Source organism: Diospyros lotus, chromosome 3 (assembly GCF_014633365.1).
Source record: "Diospyros lotus cultivar Yz01 chromosome 3, ASM1463336v1, whole genome shotgun sequence".
In the NCBI taxonomy this organism is placed as follows: Eukaryota; Viridiplantae; Streptophyta; class Magnoliopsida; order Ericales; family Ebenaceae; genus Diospyros; species Diospyros lotus.
This window is the reverse complement of record NC_068340.1, coordinates 33,764,306-33,788,162: the sequence shown is the minus strand read 5'-3', so window position 1 is coordinate 33,788,162 and position 23,857 is coordinate 33,764,306. Positions and strand designations below refer to the sequence as shown.

General features: G+C 32.7%; 1 protein-coding gene across 3 annotated transcripts in view; it reads left to right on the top strand.

Moving 5' to 3' along the window:
• Positions 1-17,972: 17,972 nt before the first annotated feature.
• LOC127797377 (heat shock cognate 70 kDa protein-like) overlaps positions 17,973-23,857 on the top strand; it is a 29,023-nt gene continuing 23,138 nt past the window's right edge. The window contains exons 1-2 of one of the 3 annotated variants that reach the window (XM_052330231.1): positions 17,973-18,362; positions 19,094-20,751. In XM_052330231.1, coding sequence (XP_052186191.1) covers positions 18,143-18,362; positions 19,094-20,736 — 1,863 coding nt within the window. In that variant the 5' untranslated portion in view covers positions 17,973-18,142 and the 3' untranslated portion in view covers positions 20,737-20,751. Of the gene's footprint in view, positions 18,363-19,093; positions 20,986-23,857 lie in introns of those variants that run through there. The other 2 variants (XR_008022195.1, XM_052330230.1) reach the window with 2 other exon arrangements.

Here is a 23,857-nt window from a genome sequence, read left to right as displayed (position 1 = left end):
GTAACGCGTTCCAGAGAAGTGGGGTGTTACAGAATGAGTGGTCTGCCAACCACTCTCCCATTTTCTTTTACCATTTTGCCCTTCATATCACACACACACAAATGTCGCAAGCTTATTTTTGTCTTTGTCATTTTTTTTATTTCTTCCACATTTTCTTTATTCCATTCATTTGTGAAATCCCTTCATTATCCTTACCCCTTTTTCACACACAACACAAAATATAAACCCTCTTTAAATTTTTCATAATTTATTTTTATTTTTTTATTAAATAAAATACACCATTTCATGCACATAAGCCCAAAGCTCATTTCACTGCCCCAACTCAAATGGCCCAACCTATCCTTAGGCCTAATGGGGTTTACAACCTATTTTCAAACAAAATACAAAAAATCTCCTCTTGGGCTCAACCCAAATTTCGAACCCCAATCCATTATGCCTGCACACTTTGACTTCTCAACATTTCTAGACTCAATCAAAATCATTTCCATTTTCTTAGAACACAACCCACTAATACATGGGCTTAGGCCCAAATGGGCAATCCAAACCATTAAACTAAACACATAATTTACTTACATGAATTTTACCACATAAAAATATTTTTGACATTTATTTTAATTAGAAAAATTTTTCAATGCTCGAAAATAAAATACCCATAACGTCTAGGTCCACTAACGAGTTGTTACAAGAAAAGTGGAAGAATGGATAATGGTTTACGAGCATTTATGTATATATTATATATGTAACAGCCTGAAATTTGGAGATAAATAATAATTATTAAAACCGGTGTTTGAGGTCATTATTGAATATATAGGAATTTAAGAGAAAATAATAATTTATGTTGTTTTGTGGAAATAGGAAATTAAGGGTAATTAATTAAATTATTTGAAAATAATTATGAAAATAATGATGGAATTAGTTGGGTAAATTTCTGAAAATTTGGGTTGTTAGTGGAATAAGTGAAAATGGAAGTTAGAGTGTGTGTGTGTAATTAATGAAAATTGTGGGTGCTAAAATGTAAATTTCAGAAGTGGCTGAGACACTACAAGGAAAAGTGGTATTGCCGGCGAAGTTTTCCCGGCGGTTTTATGAATTGTCGGGAAAACATCACCATTACCGGCGGTTTTAAAAACCGCCGGTTATGGAGTCAACATGACCGGCGGTTTATAAAACCGCCGGTTATAGCATACACATCTCCGGCGGTTTTATAAAACCGCCGGTGATTTTGACCATAACCGGCGGTTTAAAAACCGCCGGTTATGTTTTCCCTTCACCGGCGGTTTTAAAACCGCCGGGGATAGTATCTATATAATCCCGTCCTTAACCCCTTCGATTTCTTCCAAAATCCCCCCCTGCAAACCCTAACCGGTTCTCTCCTTCGATCACCCTCGCGCCTCGCTGCCTCCCTCGATCACCCTCGCTCGCCTCGCCTTTCCTCGCTCTCTCGCTCGCCTCGCCTCACCCTCCCTCGCTCGCTCGCCTCGGCTCGCCTTCCCTCGCTCACTCTCAGTCGGCCTCGCCCTCCCTCGCTCACTCTCAGTCGGCCTCGCCCTCCCTCGCTCACTCTCAGGCGCTATCGCCCTCGGCCTCGCCCTCCCTCGCTCACTCTCAGGCGCTATCGCCCTCGGCCTCGCCCTCCCTCGCTCACTGATCAGTCGCACATGCAACCAGAGAAGTGGTGATTGGAATTGGGGTAAATTACAGTTCGATTGCTCCGCGATAGTTGTTCTTCCTTGATCAGGTTTGTCTCCAGCTTGTGTATAATGTATCTCTATACGTATGAATCTTGCGTGTTATCCCAGATCCTCTGTTTCTCCGTTCCAGATCAGTAGCATCATCTATGTTATGATTTGATTGTGCTTTGTGCTTTGATTTTGTTTGACCAGTTAGTGGTGATGCTATGATATGCTTGTGCTTTGTGCTTTGATTAACTTAGTGCATTTTTATGTTGAGGATGGTGGTTAGCTTGGTGGTTGTGCGTGATGGTGGCTTAGGCGAGGTCGCGGGTTCGATTCGGGGAAGGCTTGCGCGTTGGGGAGAAGGAAGAATTTATTTTTGGGCAGTAAGGGGTGGCCAAAACAGCGTCGTTTTGGGGCGCTAGAGCGGCCAATTGTGCGGCCACGTGGTGTGCACTGGTGCGCCCATGCTACTGCTCCCACGCCTTCTGATTTTTCAAGAATTTTAAGGCCAAATTGGCCATGCATTTTGGTCGAATTCAGTTGCTATCTAAAGCTTCAATTAAAGCTAAATTGGAGGAAGAAATAGAGAGTATATTGGAGAAGGAACAGGCGCGAAGTAACTGACTGCACTCTCACCCTGCAATTAAAACACAATAAAAACAAATCATAATAAAACTTTTATATTTTTTTTATTTTAGTGAGAGGTTTATACTCGCCAGTGTACGAGTGCAGTTGTAGTCCAAATTTAAATTTATATTTTCTGGATGAATCCAGGTCGTCTACTGAGAGATTTATTTATGGCAAAAGAAAAAGAATGTCACACACATGCACACGCATTTGGACAAATTGACAACAAGATTTTTTATGGTTTTGTTTTTAGACAACAGATACTAGAAAATAAAGTAAGGCAAAAATTGAAATAAACATTAAACGTAACAATATGAATTTGAATAGTGCTTGAGTTAAGACAATTTCAGTACCAACCCGTTGATTCCCAAAGTTTAGCATAAAAGATTAGCAACATTAATTTAATTTCAGATATGAGGGTTTGTTATTAAATGCAATTAGAGATGATGATAGTTCTAGGTTAAGCAATCCCCATACATGATATGCGGGATTCTAATTTAAGCAACTACCATAAATCCAATTACAATTAATATACAAAACAACTAAATTAATCATCCGGGTTTGGGTATGATAGCGTTTCCAGTTCTAGTAACTCTCATACATGGCATGAAAGCTCTAAGTTAGGCTTACGCTCCAATCCAAACCTAGTGATTTTTTAATAATTAATACACACTCATACTGAAATTTAAATTAATGTTACTTATTTAAAACGCAGCTTTCTTTGGGAATCATTGGCGTTGGACACTGTCCTTGCCTTAACCCAAGATTAGATTTAGCTACTCATCTCCATTAAATTAATTGACAGGAATTTAAATGACATAATTTAAATAACAGAATTTAAATGACAGGAATTAAAATAGAAGAAACTAACCGGCCATTTAGGCGGTAGATAATTAAAATACAAGAATTAAAATTGCAAGAATTTAAAGGCATAAACTAACCGTCCATTTAGGCGGTGAACAATTAAATGATAAGAATTAAAATTGCAAGAATTTAAAGGCATAAACTAATCGTCCATTTAGGCGGTGAATAATAAAGTAATAATAAATGACATAAGAATTTAAAAGAAGAAAGGAATGAAGTAAGATCACAAGAGAAAATACTAAAGAAAATGAGAGAGAACAAAAGCAATTCTCAAAGAGAGAATTCTAAGGAAATAACTAAACTTTTATTCAAGAATAATAATCACACTTACAAATGCAATCAAGTGATCTATTTATAGGCCACAAAATGCAATACAAACCACACAATTTCAATTATTCAACTAGACATAATTATATCTAATGGGCACTCACACACTTAAAGTTAAATGGATTTTAGCTATAATACACACCTAATATTAAATGAATTTTAGCTAAAATACATACCTAATAAAGCACTCATAAAGTTAAATGGATTTTAGCTATAATATCCACCTAATAGTTAAATGGATTTTAGCTAAAAAACACACCTAATAAAGCTCTCACATAAAAAATAAAAATAGATTTCTATAAATTGGTTTTTAATCTTCATTAGGATTAAAAATAATTCTTGGGCCTTCTCCAAATAATATTTTCCATGGGTTGCTCAAATTGGGCCTTAATTCTTCATGGGCTTGAATTCTTCATGGACTTGATTTCTTCATGGGTTTGATTTCTTCATGGATTTGAATTCTTCATGGACTTTAATTTTTCATGGGCTTGATTTCTTCATGGGTTTGATTTCTTCATGGATTTGAATTCTTCATGGATTTGATTTCTTCATGGACTTGAATTCTTCATGGGCTTGAATGCTTCATGGCTAAAAATAAAAAAAATAATTTAATATTATTAATAAATTATATATTATATATATGTATTACACATAGCACACATATATATTAGATTATATTATATATATAGTACATGCATGCATATAATGATGTATATGTATTATATATAATTTTATATATTATTATTATTTACTTTAGAACTTCATTTCATTTATCTTTCAATTTAAACTTGCATATAACCATAAAATATATATTAATATCTAATTTAAACCATATTTAAGATCGAAAGAAGGGTATAATTATAACAAAATTTTTACAAAATTAACCACTAATCATACCCCCCAACTTAAACATTGCTAGTCCCTTAGCAATCAGACTATACACCTGCCAAACTTTATTCACAATAACTATATGAATGTAAAAATTTCAAATTCGAAACCAAAATGCATAAAATCGAATAAGTAATTTAGCATTCTAAATCAGATTTTTGGTTAAAGGTCATACAATCTCAGGAATAGAAATTAGGATAACCAACACACAGACTTACTCCCTCAAAGTTTTGACTTCAAATCTCACTATGAATATTCTCTCCAATAAAAAGGATTCCTCAGGTGTACACACAAGGGGGTGCACCGTTATAAGAGTAAATGCAGAACAAGTTCAAAACTCGGTGCCATCCCAAATACAAGGAACGTATTTTCATGAAAGAACAAGGAAATTGACATAGCTTCATGATTGGAATAATGCTCTAGATGAGTAACTTCTGAATTTAAACATGATTCCCTACTCCAAACTCGAATTCTGAGATCACATGATTTATAGCATCAAAAAGGGACCAGAATGGGTTGTAATGGGGCTATAAGGTTAATACGGGTTGTCAAAGAAAAGGTAGAGTGTGCAAAGGGTGTGTCAGGATTTTTTTTTTTTTTTTACCATTTCTTTTGAAACAGTTATGCTGAATAGCTAAGAGAATTTTCCCCCTTTTTTTCACTTTTTTTTTCTTCTTTTTTTTTTCTTTTTTTCTTTTTTTTTTCCTCTTTAAATATGAAAATAGATAAACAGACTAATTCCCAAAATCACACCAAATGAGGGTAACGAAAGAAATTGTACTACAAATGGCTCAAATGGGATAGCAAAGGAGGTTAATTTAAAGAAAGAAAAAGGTTTAATAAGCTCAAAATGAAAGAAATTGATCCCTCTATCATGCTTCTACAAAACGATGATACTCAGTCATCTAATTCAGAGTTTGAAACCAGTCAAACTTATCCATTATCATACTAGACATTCAAAACGAATTGATATTTTGAAGCCATTGAAAAGATAAGATAAACAATAAAACATATTTAGAGTAAGTGTTATTTCACTCAGAATTAACGGTTATTAGGCTCAAACACTCACTTGGGTAATAGTCTCCACTTCTGTTGAGGGATCATACAATGTACTAATCAGCTAATTACTGCTACCTTTGACTTTATGACCGATAACCAATTTTTAAATTTTGAATCCCCGATGAATGCAAATTACTTATTCTAATGCACATACGTTTTCAAATAAGAAATCAATGCATCCATGTTTCGTATTGCAAACTTAGCCGGCTATCAGTGCATAACTTCAAAACTTTAGGAATAGCGTTATTTGAAACACAAATTTTTTTTTTTTTTAATAAGAGCAGATAAAGATAATCAATTCACACAAGACTACAAACTAGCAATAGCAAACTCACAGTTAAATATGAACCAGATAATTCATAACTAAACCTTACACCCCCCAACTTGAATTGCGTATTGTCCTCAATTGGCAATAAAAGGATAGAAGATAGGCATACCTGGCGGTCTTCAATACATAAATTCGTATGGAGAAATTTTATTTAGACTGCACATAGAGAAACACTAGTTAAGTAATGCAGAAAAGGAACAACTTATATGTATATATATATATAAAAAAATTATTTTATTATATATTTTTATTTTATTATTTTTTTAGAGTTTTTTTTTTTTTTCTTCCAGTTAAGGATCAAATGAGTGGTTGCCCACCTAATCGTATAATATCTCTCATTCACTACACCACTTTTAAAGTTATTTTCAAAATTATGTAAATTGATTTTTCTCATGAATGCACATACATATTTTGAAAATATATCATCCGGCGGTGTTGGTTTTATTACATCAGAGTACGACACATTAATTTGCACAAACACCTTACACATGTTTAGTTTAATTTGATCCCCAATAATATCGACTAGCCTAAAAGATAGAATTTTAGGCTTAAATGTGGATAAACTTATGATATCTTCACATTTTAGCTCTCGGATTTTATCCTCTTCTTCCTCCCAGGTTTCTTCTTTTCTTACATCATTTTGGTCTTTTTCTTCCTCCAAGGCTTCATTGACATCTACCTCACTGTGATCAACCACTCTCTTTTCTTGCACCAAAGGGTGTACTGTCCTAGGGGCATCAAGTTTCTCAATTATTTCTCCATTCCTTAAGACAGTCACTCCTATGTCCTGCTCCTGACTTTCACTTTTGATGATGGGTTTTATTAATGGGATTTGGAGTGAGTTGGGATGGACAGGCTCTGACATACTCAAAGTCTGTGTTAGCTGTGTCAATTGGTTCCTAATGTCCTCTGTAACTCTAATGGTGTGTTCTTGACATTTGGACATTTGTGCAAAAATTTCTATTTGGCCTTGCATAAATAGATTGAAGGTATCTTCTAAAGAACTCCCATGAAGGGGTTGATATGCATCGAATGTAGACCCTTCATTCATTTGAAATGATTGAGGCTGGGAAATGAAGTGCTCATGTGGTTGGGTTACAAAATCATTTTCCCATGAGAAATTTGGATGAAAGTGTGAATTAAGGTGATATGCATCAAAGTCCGAATGGTAGTTTTCCTCATGGTTCTGGTAATACATTCCCTCATAGTTGTGTGTGTGTGTGTAACTGGATTGACCATACAATACCTCCTTAAAAGTAGGTATTATAGGGCAGTCATCTGTTAAATGAGCTAAAGTTTCACACACAGCACACCAAACCTCAATTTCATGGTAAGTGGGTAACAAATGGGTAGTGTCTGGTTGCAAATCAAAAGTGGCTTGCCTAAGAGGGTATAGATAATCCTTAAGAGGTCTAGACAAATCGGATTCAAAATGATAATTTTCATCATGATAAGTATCTTGTGCAGACAGATTGTAGTAATTTTGAGATATGAGTGTAAAGTTGACAATCCAATTGCAGGTAAAGACTCAGAATGATATGAAAATACTGTTTCAAAATTCTACCTGATCTCAGTCTCATATACAATGCACAAACAAAAATAAAGTAAAAGAGAAATAGAGTTACCGATTTTATCAAGAGATGCTTATTCTTTTATTTTTTTTTATTTTTTTTATTTTTTTTCTTTTTGTTTTTGCCTTAATCTCCCCGACAACGGCGCCAAAATTTGACTGCACTCTCACCCTGCAATTAAAACACAATAAAAACAAATCATAATAAAACTTTTATATTTTTTTTATTTTAGTGAGAGGTTTATACTCGCCAGTGTACAAGTGCAGTTGTAGTCCAAATTTAAATTTATATTTTCTAGATGAATCCAGGTCGTCCACTGAGAGATTTATTTATGGCAAAAGAAAAAGAATGTCACACACACGCACACGCATTTGGACAAATTGACAACAAGATTTTTTATGGTTTTGTTTTTAGACAACAGATACTAGAAAATAAAGTAAGGCAAAAATTGAAATAAACATTAAACGTAACAATATGAATTTGAATAGTGCTTGAGTTAAGACAATTTCAGTACCAACCCGTTGATTCCCAAAGTTTAGCATAAAAGATTAGCAACATTAATTTAATTTCAGATATGAGGGTTTGTTATTAAATGCAATTAGAGATGATGATAGTTCTAGGTTAAGCAATCCCCATACATGATATGCGGGATTCTAATTTAAGCAACTATCATAAATCCAATTACAATTAATATACAAAACAACTAAATTAATCATCCGGGTTTGGGTATGATAGCGTTTCCAGTTCTAGTAACTCTCATACATGGCATGAAAGCTCTAAGTTAGGCTTACGCTCCAATCCAAACCTAGTGATTTTTTAATAATTAATACACACTCATACTGAAATTTAAATTAATGTTACTTATTTAAAACGCAGCTTTCTTTGGGAATCATTGGCGTTGGACACTGTCCTTGCCTTAACCCAAGATTAGATTTAGCTACTCATCTCCATTAAATTAATTGACAGGAATTTAAATGACATAATTTAAATAACAGAATTTAAATGACAGGAATTAAAATAGAAGAAACTAACCGGCCATTTAGGCGGTAGATAATTAAAATACAAGAATTAAAATTGCAAGAATTTAAAGGCATAAACTAACCGTCCATTTAGGCGGTGAACAATTAAATGATAAGAATTAAAATTGCAAGAATTTAAAGGCATAAACTAATCGTCCATTTAGGCGGTGAATAATAAAGTAATAATAAATGACATAAGAATTTAAAAGAAGAAAGGAATGAAGTAAGATCACAAGAGAAAATACTAAAGAAAATGAGAGAGAACAAAAGCAATTCTCAAAGAGAGAATTCTAAGGAAATAACTAAACTTTTATTCAAGAATAATAATCACACTTACAAATGCAATCAAGTGATCTATTTATAGGCCACAAAATGCAATACAAACCATACAATTTCAATTATTCAACTAGACATAATTATATCTAATGGGCACTCACACACTTAAAGTTAAATGGATTTTAGCTATAATACACACCTAATATTAAATGGATTTTAGCTAAAATACATACCTAATAAAGCACTCATAAAGTTAAATGGATTTTAGCTATAATATCCACCTAATAGTTAAATGGATTTTAGCTAAAAAACACACCTAATAAAGCTCTCACATAAAAAATAAAAATAGATTTCTATAAATTGGTTTTTAATCTTCATTAGGATTAAAAATAATCCTTGGGCCTTCTCCAAATAATATTTTCCATGGGTTGCTCAAATTGGGCCTTAATTCTTCATGGGCTTGAATTCTTCATGGACTTGATTTCTTCATGGGTTTGATTTCTTCATGGATTTGAATTCTTCATGGACTTTAATTTTTCATGGGCTTGATTTCTTCATGGGTTTGATTTCTTCATGGATTTGAATTCTTCATGGATTTGATTTCTTCATGGACTTGAATTCTTCATGGGCTTGAATGCTTCATGGCTAAAAATAAAAAAAATAATTTAATATTATTAATAAATTATATATTATATATATGTATTACACATAGCACACATATATATTAGATTATATTATATATATATATAGTACATGCATGCATATAATGATGTATATGTATTATATATAATTTTATATATTATTATTATTTACTTTAGAACTTCATTTCATTTATCTTTCAATTTAAACTTGCATATAACCATAAAATATATATTAATATCTAATTTAAACCATATTTAAGATCGAAAGAAGGGTATAATTATAACAAAATTTTTACAAAATTAACCACTAATCAGCAACTGCAAAGATGGGAGAAATAGAGGGACAATTTAGGAAAATTAACTTTATTCCGTGCAATTGAAGGTTTGAAAGGCGATGTAAGTTAATCAAATAATATTAAACATTTGCTACGAATTAAATCTTATTTTTAGGTTGTGTTTTGGCTTATTTTAATGCTATTATTATTTTACAGTCCGTGGGCATTTAGGGTAAAAAAATCTTCAAAATAAGGCAAACCTTCTTCACTTTCTAATTTTTAATAACCTCTTATAACCGTAATAACCTTGATTTTATACCGATTTAACTAGATTATTGGAGATACACGTATAGACCTTGTATTGAGGTTTTGTGTAGTTGGTAAAAGTTATTAATTTGTGCAGCGACAGAGCAAGGAGATGAGAATCTACTATTAACAGGCAAGCTCTAAACCCTCTCTGTAAATTCTATAAACTTTGTGTAAGTCCCCATTGTTTCTTGTATTTTATCCCTTCCCTTACGCTAATTCGGCGCCTAGCATTACTTATTGAATTCTTATTCATTGGGTTTAATTTAAATTAAATTCAAGACTTCTAGAATTTTAGTTGTTGCAAGCCTACAGGGGTTTGTACCGCCCCCATTCCATTCGGAATGATGTTGAACCCAACTTGGAATTAGGTTCTTAGAGGTACAAGTTTATTTATGGATTTCTTGGGTGTGGGTCGGTTAGGGCTATCGAGCAGTGGGGCAGGGGTCGGTTGTTTGGTGACATTAGAGTAGACTATTGTACGGCCCTGAAGTGGACCGTCGGGCGGACACTCTTAGTCACTGATTGTTGGCAGTGCCAGACACTGCTGACTAGCTTTGTCATTATGTGTTTTACTGCATAATTTGATATGTTGTGTTACAGTTCATGGTTTGATATGCACATGGGTTTGGGATGCATGTTGGGGTATTCATTTATTGAGTATGCTTAGGCACGGACATTCTAGCATGGTTAGCTTACATCTGCCATGGGCATATATATGCATCGCGTGTGGTTTACTATATGGGCAGAGCATGGCTTAATGCCTGGATGTATGGGTGCCAGTGTATCACGTTGATACTTACTACGCCATTACATTTTTATGTGCATTACATGGATACCGATAGTTCACAGGTCTCGAACGGGATGATCGTTCTGAGGGAGTCTACGATTCGATTATTCTACAGCTCAGGTATCGGGAGGACCGACACGAGCATTCGGGTGACGGGAGCACCAACCCGGGACGATGCGCACAGGTTTGTTGGAGATTTATGTTGTCTTTCAGGATAACGGCAGGTTGGTATGGGACTTGGGTGCCGTGTGTCTTGTGTGGGCCCTAATGACTGATACGTGCTTTTATTTACACTTTTATACTGTGTTGGGCGTCTCATGACTTGTATGTGCTTGGGGGTTGGTGTTATGAGGAGAGTTTACTGGATATGTTCAACTTACAACATTTCTTTCCTTATGCTTGCTGAGTCTCTCGACTCACTTTATTTTTCATCATTCTAGGTAGTGGCAACGTGGGTCAAGGGCAAAGGAGTCAGATTCTAGTGACAGAGTTGGTACGGTGTACACACAGTTCTATCAATCCCTGTCTTTCCCCCTGTTAGCCCTAGTTGACTGATGTTTGAGAAGGATTGACTCTCTATTATTTTTTTTTTTTACTGTGCTAGGTCATACCTCATGTCTCGTATATGTCAACACAGGAATCTGTATGCATTTATTTATTATGTGACCGTTATACTAGCGGAGTACCTGTAGTGCATGCATATGTGTAGCTTAGCTTCCACTATTTTAATTCTTGTGTATGCATGCCAGGATAGTTTCTGTCTTGTGTTTCATTCTTTCTCCTTCCGTAGGCGCTCTCGTTCGGGTAGTCTGGGTGATTGGGATATCTGGGCGGGGGTGTTTATAATATATTATGATATAATCTATATATTATTTAAGAGAAAAGAACGAGATGGCAACATGTGCGTCCATGCCCTATCCTCCACTCTTTTTCTCATATCAATTTAAATATATATAATAATATAATATAATATAATATAAATAATAAGAAAAAGAAAGGTTGTATGCCGGCCATCTCCTCCTTTGTGTTACTCTCTCGAATGTGGTCACACACAAATATATATGGTACATATAATATATAATATTATAATAATAATTAAAAAAAGAGACAATCAACACTTTTTTTTAAGTTGGACTGCATTGGCACGACTCTCTCATTTCTCGAATTGTTGAGTATTTTGATGTGTTATGTTTCATTGTAATTCTCTTCTATTATGTTCTGTTTGGTGAAATTCTCTTTCAGGCTCATTTCAAAATACTAAAGAAAAAATATTAAGACAAGTTCCTAATCGCTTACAAGTTCTTATGTTCCTTTTATTTTGAGGCAAGTTCTTAAATCTTTTTTCTATTTCAGTAAATTTATTCCAGTCATTGGTAAATTTCTGTTCTTAAAATTTTTATTTTTGAATAAATTTAATATTATAATTCTGCCTACCTTATCAGTTTAATCTTGTTGTTCTTATTGGAATATTTGATAAATTTTGTTTAAAAGCTTAAATAAGGTTTTAGTCAGCCCTATAAAGCAAGACAGTTTTTGAAATGTCTCAAATGTATGGACATTTTAACGGTTGAGATCAATTTGGCTTAGATGAATGACTTAGATGAATTTTTGTTCCCGCTCGTATATATATATAGAAAGATGGACAATGAGATATGTCTAGAATATATAAATAATATGTTATGTACGTAGTGCATTCTTTCTCTATTCAGTTCTTTTATTCCACACGTGTATTATCAAATTAAGATATGCATAATATGTAATGTTGCAATATATCAAACCAAATGTCATGATGATTCATAAATTGTGTTGATGGTTCATATATAAATTAAAAAAAATTTATGTTATGATTGAACGTCATTGAAACTATATATGTTGAAAAGGTGCATCCATGACATGATGATATGAGTAATATGTGATCATTCATGAATTTATTTATATGTTTATGGATTATCTATATGTGTGCATGATAATTATTTTGTGTCATTATTATAACGTGTGCGACAGACGATGTCTGCGGGGTATATCCTTAAGCTCGGTAGGCGAAAGCCTGATTGGAGGGAGCTTCGGCTCGAAAGCTTGGTAGATGAAAGCCTGACTAGAGGGAGCTTCTACTCGAAAGCTCGATAGACGTAAGTCTGACTAGAAGAACGATCACAATTTAATGTTTCATGTTTATATTTACAGGTATATAACCATAAGTCAAGTACGTATTTTTAGGCCATATAGTGCCAATATGACTTATGTGCGACCAAGGGTCATATATGTGCATTCATGAATGTTTATATTTTTATATGATATAGTGAAGCATAATGTGGGTGTGTTTAAAGTAAATAAGTAAATCTATTGCGTGCCTTGATTCTTATTGATTTTTCTTTGTTTTAAAATTATGCTTGTTGAGTCTTGCAGTTCATACTTGCTCTCGCATCATTCCAGGTAAAGGGAAATCAAAGGTCGAGAGTGAGTCCAATGGAGCTTAAACCTCATTGGGTAGACTTGTGTACGGAGCAATCATGATTGAAAAGGTCTTTGGGAGTATTTCGGGTGTAGGGAGAAAATTGTCACATTATTTTGTTATGTTGAACTTAATTAAAGTTTTTGAGAAATGTGGATGAATAAACCTAATGATTGTATTAGATGAACTTATGGTTTTAATATTTATTTTGTTTTCGCTGTGTGTAAAAAAAAAAAAAGAAGAAAATTTTTGGGTCGTTACAATCATAATTGTAAATTTACACTTGTTATACACAGAAATGCATGTTTTTACTTGATAAATATCGGTTTTACAGTTTTTTTTCCTGAGGTTGGCCCACCAAGTGCATAATCAAAGATTTGAAAGAGACAGTACACTGAATCCTGACTTCATTAGGATGACGTGCCATAATTAACACGATAGATGAGGTTGAAAGAATTTAGCATTATTATAATTACAATTCTTAATTATAGAAAGTTTTAATTGAAAATTTTATACATATTTATTCATTTTTAACTTCTTGTAGAAGGAGTTCAAGTGGCAACCCGATGAGTATGATCGTATACGAATCATTTGGAATAAGTTTAATCAGAGAAGTTTTAGGAATAATTTGAACAAAATAAAAGGAGGTTCTGATAAGGGTGAATGGATGGATCCGATGGTGTGACGGGTATTGTGCGCAAAGTGGGATGAAGACGAGTACAAGAAGCAAGCAGAACAAAACAAAAAGAATCGCGCCTCCGAGACTAGTGGGCCAGTTTACACAGGTGGATCCATTCCTTTTACTGAGAGCTGAATGAGGATGGTAATTAGTTTTTCTATTTAAATATAAATTTTATAAACTTATATAGTTATTTATATTTTATTTTATTTACTTCATACATTTGTCATGGAGGCAAAAGAATTAGATTACGAGCCAAATGAATTTGAGGTTTTCAGGAGAACCCACACTCGAAAGAATGATCAAGGATAAGAAATATGGGTTGATAATAGATCAAAGCTTGTCGTGATAATTGTATTTATGTACAATTTAATAATTTCTTTTATTAATTAACAAAGTCAATGTTTTAATTTATATAGGAGACGTTCAAGATATTAAGTGTAGAGGCATCTTTAGCATCAGTCGACGGTAGCAAGTCATCCTCTCCATCTACAATTGACGAGCATCACATCTTTTAACAGGCTGTCTCTGGTAGGAACAAAAAGAGTTGTGTCTACGGTATTGACTTTTAAGCTAATTAGTTTTACCCGGTTGGATCCGATAGTAGCTCCAGTGGTTCATATGGGTTGTCATTGGAATTAGAACAAATGAGATTGAGGGTCACCCAAATGAACGAGGAGCTACATTCTGCTCAGATTGAGATGATCGAGGTGCGAAACGAGAATGTGCAGCTGCATCAGTGGTAGAAACAGATGATGGTATGGAAGGAGCAGATGAATAAACAAATGATAATGTTACAACAATCTAGATTGTCTACTTACTATTATCAAAAACCTGGACCGTCGACCCAACTTGGACTGAGAGACCAGTTTTATGATAATGAGGAACAAAATGATGATTTCAATGATGATGATTGTAATTGAATATTTATGATTATATTTTATTAATTAAATTAATTGGTTTGAATTTCATATTCTTTTTGTTATTTTATATATTTATATGAATTTTAATTTTTTTATCTTTATATTAATGATTATATAAATAAAATTTTAATTTCTATTCAATTAATTAAAATAAATTGTTAATTATCATAAATTTTATTTATATATATAAAAAAATATTTTTAAATAAATATAAAATATAAACAAATTTTTTATATTAAATAAATAGTTTTTTATATTCAAATTTTTATTTATATAATTTATATTTTTAATATATTTATTTTTTATTTATTTATTAAAAATTTTATTTATTAATATATTAAAAATAAATAATATATTTATTTTATTTATAGATTAAGTTTAAATTTATTTATTTTTATTAAAAAATAATTTTATTTATTTATTTATTTTATTTAGTGACAAGATTTGTCCCGTCGTTGAATTAGCAATAGGGGTTATACCTGTGACTGAATTAGTGACGGGTATAACCCTCGTCGCTGATTCCGTCGCTAAGTTTTAACGACAGAAAGGTACTTGTCACTAAATCCGTCGTTAAAAAATTTAACAACATATTTTGATATTTAACCTTGATTTTTTGTAGCAGCAAAGACAATGAAGTAGTTGAGATGTAATGACGAGATGTCATGTTCGATGGGTTTGACAAGTTGTCCCTGTATTTTGTTTATTCATGAAGATTCAAGTATGTTTTAGTCAAGTTGAGAAACTTATGTTCTGTTGATTAATAGTCTTGTAAAATAAAAAAATGTTATTTACTACGAATTATGTTTGAGGAACGATTATGTAATACTTTTATGGTTCAATGTTATTTTTGGGGTTCGATTTTTAGGTTTCGTATTTGATGTTTATGGTAATTCTTATTCGAGATACATGAATGAAAATTTTGGAATAGATATAAGAAATGATATGTCTTAGCATTAGTTTTGAAAAGGAAAAATTTAGATGGTGTTCTCATGAGTTTTGAGTTTTGAATTTTGAATTCATTTTCAATTTTATGTTTTAGATGTCTATTTTGAGATTTTTAAAAATGCGTTTTTTTTGTCATTCTGAAAAATTGTTTCTCAAAATAGAAAATTGGAAAACGTGTTTGTTTTGAAATTTTGTAAAATGTTATTGTAAGATATTTTATTTAAGAAATTTGATTCAAAATAAATTATAAATTTAATTTAAAGAATTTCAAATATAATACAAGTTATATAATTTAATCATATATGATATATTAAAATTACAAAGTACATTCTAAGTCATTTTTAATTTCATTCAATTATTAATTTTATAATAAATTTATTTTTACCTATAAATTAAAATCTAATATTAATTTTGAGATTTAAGTTATGCACAACATAAATATTAAAAAAATTATAAATTATATATAACAAAATATTAATTTATTTAAAATTTTATAAATATCATTGAAAAAAATTAATAAAAAAAATTATATTACATTGGACGTAGGGGTGATGGCGGGTCACCAAATTTGGGCTTGGCAGTGGCCGATCTAGGCATGGAGGGTAGTGACGGGCGAGGGCGATTGCGGTGGTGGTGGTGGTGGATTTGGGCGTGAAAGGTAGTGGCGGGTGGTGGCTATGGCAGATTTGGACTTGGAGGGCAGTGGTAGGCGAGGACGATGGTGGTGGCAGTGGCGGATCTGGGCTTGGAGGGCAGTGGTGGGCGGATTTGGGTGTGGCAGTGGCGATGGCGGGTATGGTCGTGGCGGTGAGGGTGGTGGTGAGTGTTGTTTTTCGTGTTTTGGATTGAGAGGCTGATTTTGGCTAAAAATAGCCAAAACGTGTATTTGACGTTTTAGGTTTTTTGTATAAATTTTTTATATGTTTTGTAAAATGCGTTTTTGAAAATGGTAAATAAACGCGTTTTGAGTGTTTTGAAAAACTTAAAATGAAAAATAGGTTGAAAACACCAAAGAAAATAAGTCCTTATTATCTCAGAATTATCCTAAATTATAACACGCCCTAAAAAATGGAGTGTTACACAATTCATCCTTGAGGCACAGATTTTTCTAGTTTGCTTGCGGATGTCTGCTTCTCTCTCGGCGCTCACGTCCTCATATCCTCTCAGCAAGACTTACTTCTTGCGTCTTGCAGCAATGGATGTAGTGGCCACCTTCAATATGCTTCCATCCATCAAGAAAATAGCCACCTTCAGTTTGCTTCCAGCACGTGAAGGACTCAAAAGGCAGCAATTGCGGGGGGGGGGGGGGGGGGGGGGGGGTGGTGGTCCGCAAGGCACTTGCGTAGGCGGGGGTCTAAAACGGGGAGTCAAGCAAAGAGACAGAGATGGAAACTGACATTTTCCAATTTTTCGTCCGGACTCCCAAAGATAAATGGGAGAGAGGGAGAGAGTGTGTGTCGTGTTAGTTTTTTACAGATTTTTTCAAGTTTTGGTTTGTGTGGAAAATATAATATAATAATTATGTTATTATTATTATAGATTGTCCATTTTTGTCTACGTACTATTAATTGAACAAGAGAATGTATTTAAGTAAATGAAAATATTATTTCTAAATTTTAGTTTTAGATTTGTAGCTATATTATATATATTTATATTGATATAATATAATATAAAATATCAATATAAAATATTATGATAGGTGTCAACGTAAAATATTGGGTAATAAAAATATTTTGTAAATATATTAATATTGGTATTTTCTTAAAATTTTTTAGAATTTTTTTTTTTTAGTGTCTTTCTGAGTACTTTCGATAGTCAAGAGGGGGGGGCACAGGGGTCTAAAATGGAGAGTCAAGTAAAAGGACAAAGATAGAGACAGACATTTTCTAATTTTTCGTCCAGACTTCGAATCATAAAGGGAAGAGAGAGAGAGAGAGAGAGTGAGAGCGCGTGTGTCATGTTAGTAAGTGAAATTTATTTTAATTTTGATTTATGTGAAAAATATAATATAATAATTATGTTATTATTATTATGAATTGTCTATTTTTAGTTATGTACTAGAACAAGAGAATGTATTCATGTAAGTGGAAATGTTATTTTTAAATTTAAGTTTTAGATTTGTAGTGATATTTTATATATTTATATTGATATAACATAATATAAAATATTATGATAGGTGTCAATGCAAAAGATTGAGTAATAAAAATATTTTGTAAATATATTAATATTGGTATTTTCTTAAAATCTTTCAGATTTTTTTTTTTTTTTCTGGTCTTTCTAAGTACTTTGCAGTCAAGGGGGGCGGGCGGGGGGTCTAAAATGGAGTCGTGCAAAGAGACAGAGATGCAGACTTGACCTTTCCCAATTTTTCGTCCAGACTCCCAATGATAAAGGGAAGAGAGGGAGAGAGTGTCCGTGTTTGTGAGAGAGAGAGAGAGAGAGAGGTATACTGTTTGTTTGTGCTGTGGTGAAGTTTCCGAAGCAGGTGAGGCAAATATGGCTGGGAATGGAGAGTGTGTGTCGATCGGAATCGATCTGGGCACGACCTACTCGTGTGTGGGAGTGTGGCTGAAGCAGAAAGAACGGGCGGAGATCATAGTGAACGAGCAGGGCAACAGGACGACTCCGTCGTACGTGGCGTTCACCGCTGCGGAACGTCTCATCGGCGAGGGCGCCAAGAATCAGGTCGCCACGAACCCCACCAACACCATCTTCGGTAAACCTCCTTACACCGCCTGCGTTCTCTTATGGGAAAGGATATATATATATTTATATATATATATTCTCGAAGTCGAAGATTAATTTTTCCGTTTGGTGACCTTGATGACCAATTGAGGCTGAGCGTAAACTGAGCAAACCCCGCCCACAAAGATTAATTTACAACCGCACAAAATTTTGAATATTAATTCTCTCGGACCCAGAATGTTGTCAACGTCAATAATAATTGGATCAAACTTTAGAATTTTTGTAGATTGTTGGTTTACTTCGTATATCATATTTATTTAATTATATATGTTAATTCATGGTAAAACTGAGTCTGACTACATGGATATAAACCGAACCATGCATACATATTGAATACTTGTTCCAAATTATCCCCGCGACTAAAATATCATTTTATATGATTGATTTTATTATTAGGCTCCTGGTACTTGATCTAAATCGACCTTGCTCCTTTTTGTTTGTATAATTTAAACAAGGCTGGGTCTGATTATAGTTGCGTGCACAAAAGTACACCGCCCGGTTTAAACTACAATTAATGCATGTTTTTCTGTTCAGATCATGATTGAGTTGGACCAATTGATGAGTTACGAATAACTTACTGTCCGGGCTCTTAATTAGTTAACACAAACTGTTATCATCCACCATTAATTCGCAAATGGATATTCAAATATATACCAGTTAGCATCAATGAGTATATACATTTCATCTTTTTAACCTTGACAGACGCTAAACGATTGATTGGTCGGAGATTTAATGATGAGTTAGTGCAAAGTGACATGAAAGTCTGGCCTTTCAAAGTTGTAGCTGGTCAAGGGGATAAGCCCATGATCGAGGTCACCTACAAAGATAAGCAGAAGCAATTTGCTGCGGAGGAGATATCATCAATGGTGCTCCTGAAGATGCGGGAGATTGCAGAGGCCTTTCTTGGTTCAACTGTAAAGGACGCGGTTGTCACTGTTCCGGCCTACTTCAATGACTCACAGCGCCAGGCCACCAAGGATGCTGGACTTATTGCTGGCTTGAATGTCATGAGCATCTTAAATGAGCCCACTGCTGCTGCCATTGCCTATGGGTTGGAAAAGAATGCGGGTAGTGATATATACAAAACTGTGCTTATCTTTGATCTTGGTGGGGGGACTTTTGATGTCTCGCTTCTGACTATGAAGCAGGGTGTCTTTGAAGTGAAGGCCACAACAGGTGACACTCACCTTGGAGGAGAAGACTTTGATAATAGAATGGTGAAGTATTTCGTTGAGGAGTTCAAGAGGAGGCAAAAGAAGAACATAGAAGGAAGCCCCAAAGCTCTTCGGAGGCTAAGGACTGCTTGTGAGAGAGCCAAAAGGTATCTCTCATTGACTACAGAAACCAGCATTGAGATCGATTGTCTATTCGAGGGTATTGATTTCTCCACAACAGTTACTCGTGCTAGATTTGAGAATATGAACATGGATCTCTTCAAGAAGTGTATGGAGCTGGTTGAAAAATGTTTAACGGATGCCAATGTGAGCAAAAGCAGCATCCACGATGTTGTCCTTGTTGGTGGCTCTGCAAGAATTCCCAAGGTGCAGCAGATGTTGCAGGATTTATTCAACGGGAAGGAACTATGCAAGAGAATCAACCCTGATGAGGCTGTTGCCTACGGTGCAGCTGTTCGAGCTGCAATTTTGGGTGGAAACGCTACCAAGCAAATCCAGGACCTAGTATTATTGGATGTTACCCCTCTGTCTCTCGGCACGTCAGTGGAGGATGGTGTTATGTCGGTTTTGGTTCCGAGAAACACTAGTATTCCCACCAAGAAGGAGCAAACGTTCACTACTACGCAGGATAACCAGACTAGTATCTTGATTGATGTGTACCAGGGTGAGAGAACAAGAGTTAGCGACAATCATTTTCTCGGTGAATTCCACTTTGCCAATATTCCTCCTGCCCCCGCACGTAGTCCTACGATCAACGTCTGTTTTGAGATTGATGCAAATGGTATCCTACACGTCTCCGCTGAAGACAGGGCAACTAGGCAGACAGGCGGGATCACCATAACCAATGAAAATGCGAGATTGTCCAAAGTAGAGATTGATAGAATGTTACAGGAGGCGGTGAAGTACAGGGCTGAAGATGAGGAGCTCAAGAAGAAGACGGAAGCTAAGAATGCACTCGAGGTCTATGTGTATAAGCTCAAAGATGCTATCCTGGATCAAAATATTACTACCAAACTGTCACTAGCTCAAAAGCGGGAGACGGAAGATGCAATCGAGGAGGCCATTCAGTGGTTGGATTGCAGCCGGTTTTCAGAAGTATTGGAATTTGAAGAAAAGCAGCATTATCTGGAAAACATTTGGAACCCTATTATCACCAAGATTTACAAGTGAAAGTGAAACAAACAGGTGACTAATTTGAAATAGCCAACACAGCTTGCTTAAATAATATTGCAATATTTGGATGCATGATGGTGGCCTCTCTCAGCAATCAGGGTCATTTTTGTTGGTTTTATCCGCTATTTGAGGGCTTAAAATTAAAGTTGAAATAAGGTACCGAGTGGTGCTTGGTCAACGAGTATTGTAAAATTGTACTTATGTAATTCTACTGAAAAGCAGTTGCATTATGCCTCTTACCATTTTTATGGTGGTGGTACCCCCCTACCTATCACTAGGTACTTCAATAACATTAACATCACAATTAATTATACACCTCTTCAGAATAAAATCAAGAGAGAAAAGGTTAGCAGTTGGAGGCATAATTCATTTGGGGTGAAGAACCAACCAGATGGAGCATCCAAAAGCTCTAGAAAGTGAATTTGGCCACAATTTTCAGCTTCATTTAACTATCCACTGAATACATTTTTTCCTTCATTTCAGTGGCCACCGGATCGTACGTAGTGCCAAGCATCAATGTCCTATCCTTTAGGACATCCACTTGGAAATAATAATAATAATAACTTATACTCATCAGGTTTAACAAAAATACATACAGTAGACACTTTTTAGATAAAATAATTGTTTTATGAAACTGAGTGCTCAAAAAATTAATAATAGATCTGCACACTAACTATTGTCAATTATTGTTAGATTATAAAAGCTAGGAATTTGTGTCTATAAATGCTGAAAAAACGCAAAAAATACCATGACTTCTTTCCAAAATATTTTCCCAAGCCTCTCTAATGCACCCAAAATCACTCATAACTCCTCCAAAATACTCCCCAAAGTCCCCTTCTATTAGAACTGCTTATAAAAACCGATCAAAGCATATTGATTTTGCATCTCATTCTTTGCCAAGACCCTTCGCTTTTATAGTCAATTTCCACTGCCCAAACTGTCATGTTTCTCCAATTAAATTATTTCTTACTCCTCAAAACTCACTTATAGATTTTGCTAAATCTAGATCTAATTGAGATTTGTCGAATTTGTAGCCCAGATCCCTGCAAAATAAATGGTCGCCTGTGCAATTATAGCGTTCACACTAGTATGACATATTTTTATGAAAAAATTGAATTGAATAAAATTATTTTTGTCTTTAAAATTATTTTTGTCACAAAAAACTGAATTTCTTGTGACATACATTTTTTTGTCATATTCTTTTTATAATATTATGTTGTGACAAACTATTTTTGTAGTAAAAATTATTATTTATTGTGACTAAAAAATTTTGTAATTACATCTTATATGATTAAATATTGTGACAAAATTTTTGGTGACAAAATTAATTTGTCATATTATGTTAAGTGGAATTGGGGAAAGGGAAATTCTATTCACAGCGAGGGTTTTACTCTTCGCAGTCTTTTCCCGCCAAAATTTTTCATCACTTTTCAAAAATCCTATTTTACCCTTCTATCATCCCACCATATCATCTTCCTTCCCTTTTTACTCTGCACAATCACTCCATCTCTCTTTCTCTCTCATTATACCCATTTTTTTCTCTCTCACACCCATCTCTTCATTTCTCTCTCCCAACGAGCACACACACAAATATGTATATATATACAAACACACACATAGATAATTTATTATAATAAAATAAAATTAAAAAATATAAATAAATAAATTATTTTTAAATATCTGTATTTTAAATAATTATAAATTAACTAATAATAAATTTTTTAACTAATTTTAAATTTTAAATTATCGTGAGTTAAATTTTTGATACTCAAAAAAATTTAAAGTTAGTTAATTTATCTTATTAAATTACTTAAAGATACATATACTTTTAAGTTATTCAATTAACTAATTTAATAAGATATATATCTTTAAAATTAGTTGAATTTATTTAAAGATATATGTATCTTTTTAAAAATAATTTATTAAATAAATTCAACTAATTTATTTTTAAAAAGAATTAACTAATTTAATTTATTTAAAGATAGATGTATCTTTTTAAAAGAATTAACTAATTTCTTTATTAAATAAATTCAACTAATAAGATATATGTATTTTTTAAAAAAGAATTTATTTATTTATATTTTTTATTTTATTTTATTATAATACAAAATTAATTAAAATAAAAAAAATTCCCCAAAACCAACTTTCGGGAAACATTGGGTTCCTCGAAAGCTGGCTTTCGGGGAACAATTTGATAGTAAAAAAAAAAAATTAAAATTAATTATTTTATTTTATTAAATTACTTAAAAATACATATATTTAAAATTAGTTATTCAATCAACTAATTTAATAAGATATATATCTTTAAAAGTTAATTAAATTTATTTAAAGATATATATATCTTTTTAAAAATAATTTATTAAATAAATTCAACTAATTTATTTAAAAAAAATTAACTAATTTAATTTATTTAAAGATGGATGTATCTTTTTAAAAGAATTAAGCTTTCGGGGAACAATTTGATAGTAAAAAAATAATTAAAATTAGTTATTTTATTTTATTAAATTACTTAAAAATACATATATTTAAAATTAGTTATTCAATCAACTAATTTAATAAGATATATATCTTTAAAAATTAATTAAATTTATTTAAAGATATATGTATTTTTTTAAAAATAATTTATTAAATAAACTCAACTAATTTATTTTTAAAAAAAATTAACTAATTTAATTTATTTAAAGATGGATGTATCTTTTAAAAAAATTAAATTAGTTAATTTTTTTAAAAATAAATTAGTTGAATTTATTTAATAAATTATTTTTAAAAAGATACATATATCTTTAAATAAATTCAATTAATTTTTAAAGATATATATCTTGTTAAATTAGTTGATTGAATAACTAATTTTAAATATATGTATTTTTAAGTAATTTAATAAAATAAAATAACTAATTTTAATTTTTTTTTACTATCAAATTGTTCCCCGAAAGCTGGCTTTCGGGGAACCCAATGTTTCCCGAAAGTTAGCTTTTGGAGAATGTTTTTTATTTTAATTAATTTTTTATTATAATAAAATAAAATAAAAAATAAAAAATATAAATAAATAAATTCTTTTAAAAAAGATACATATATCTTATTAGTTGAATTTATTTAATAAATAAATTAGTTAATTCTT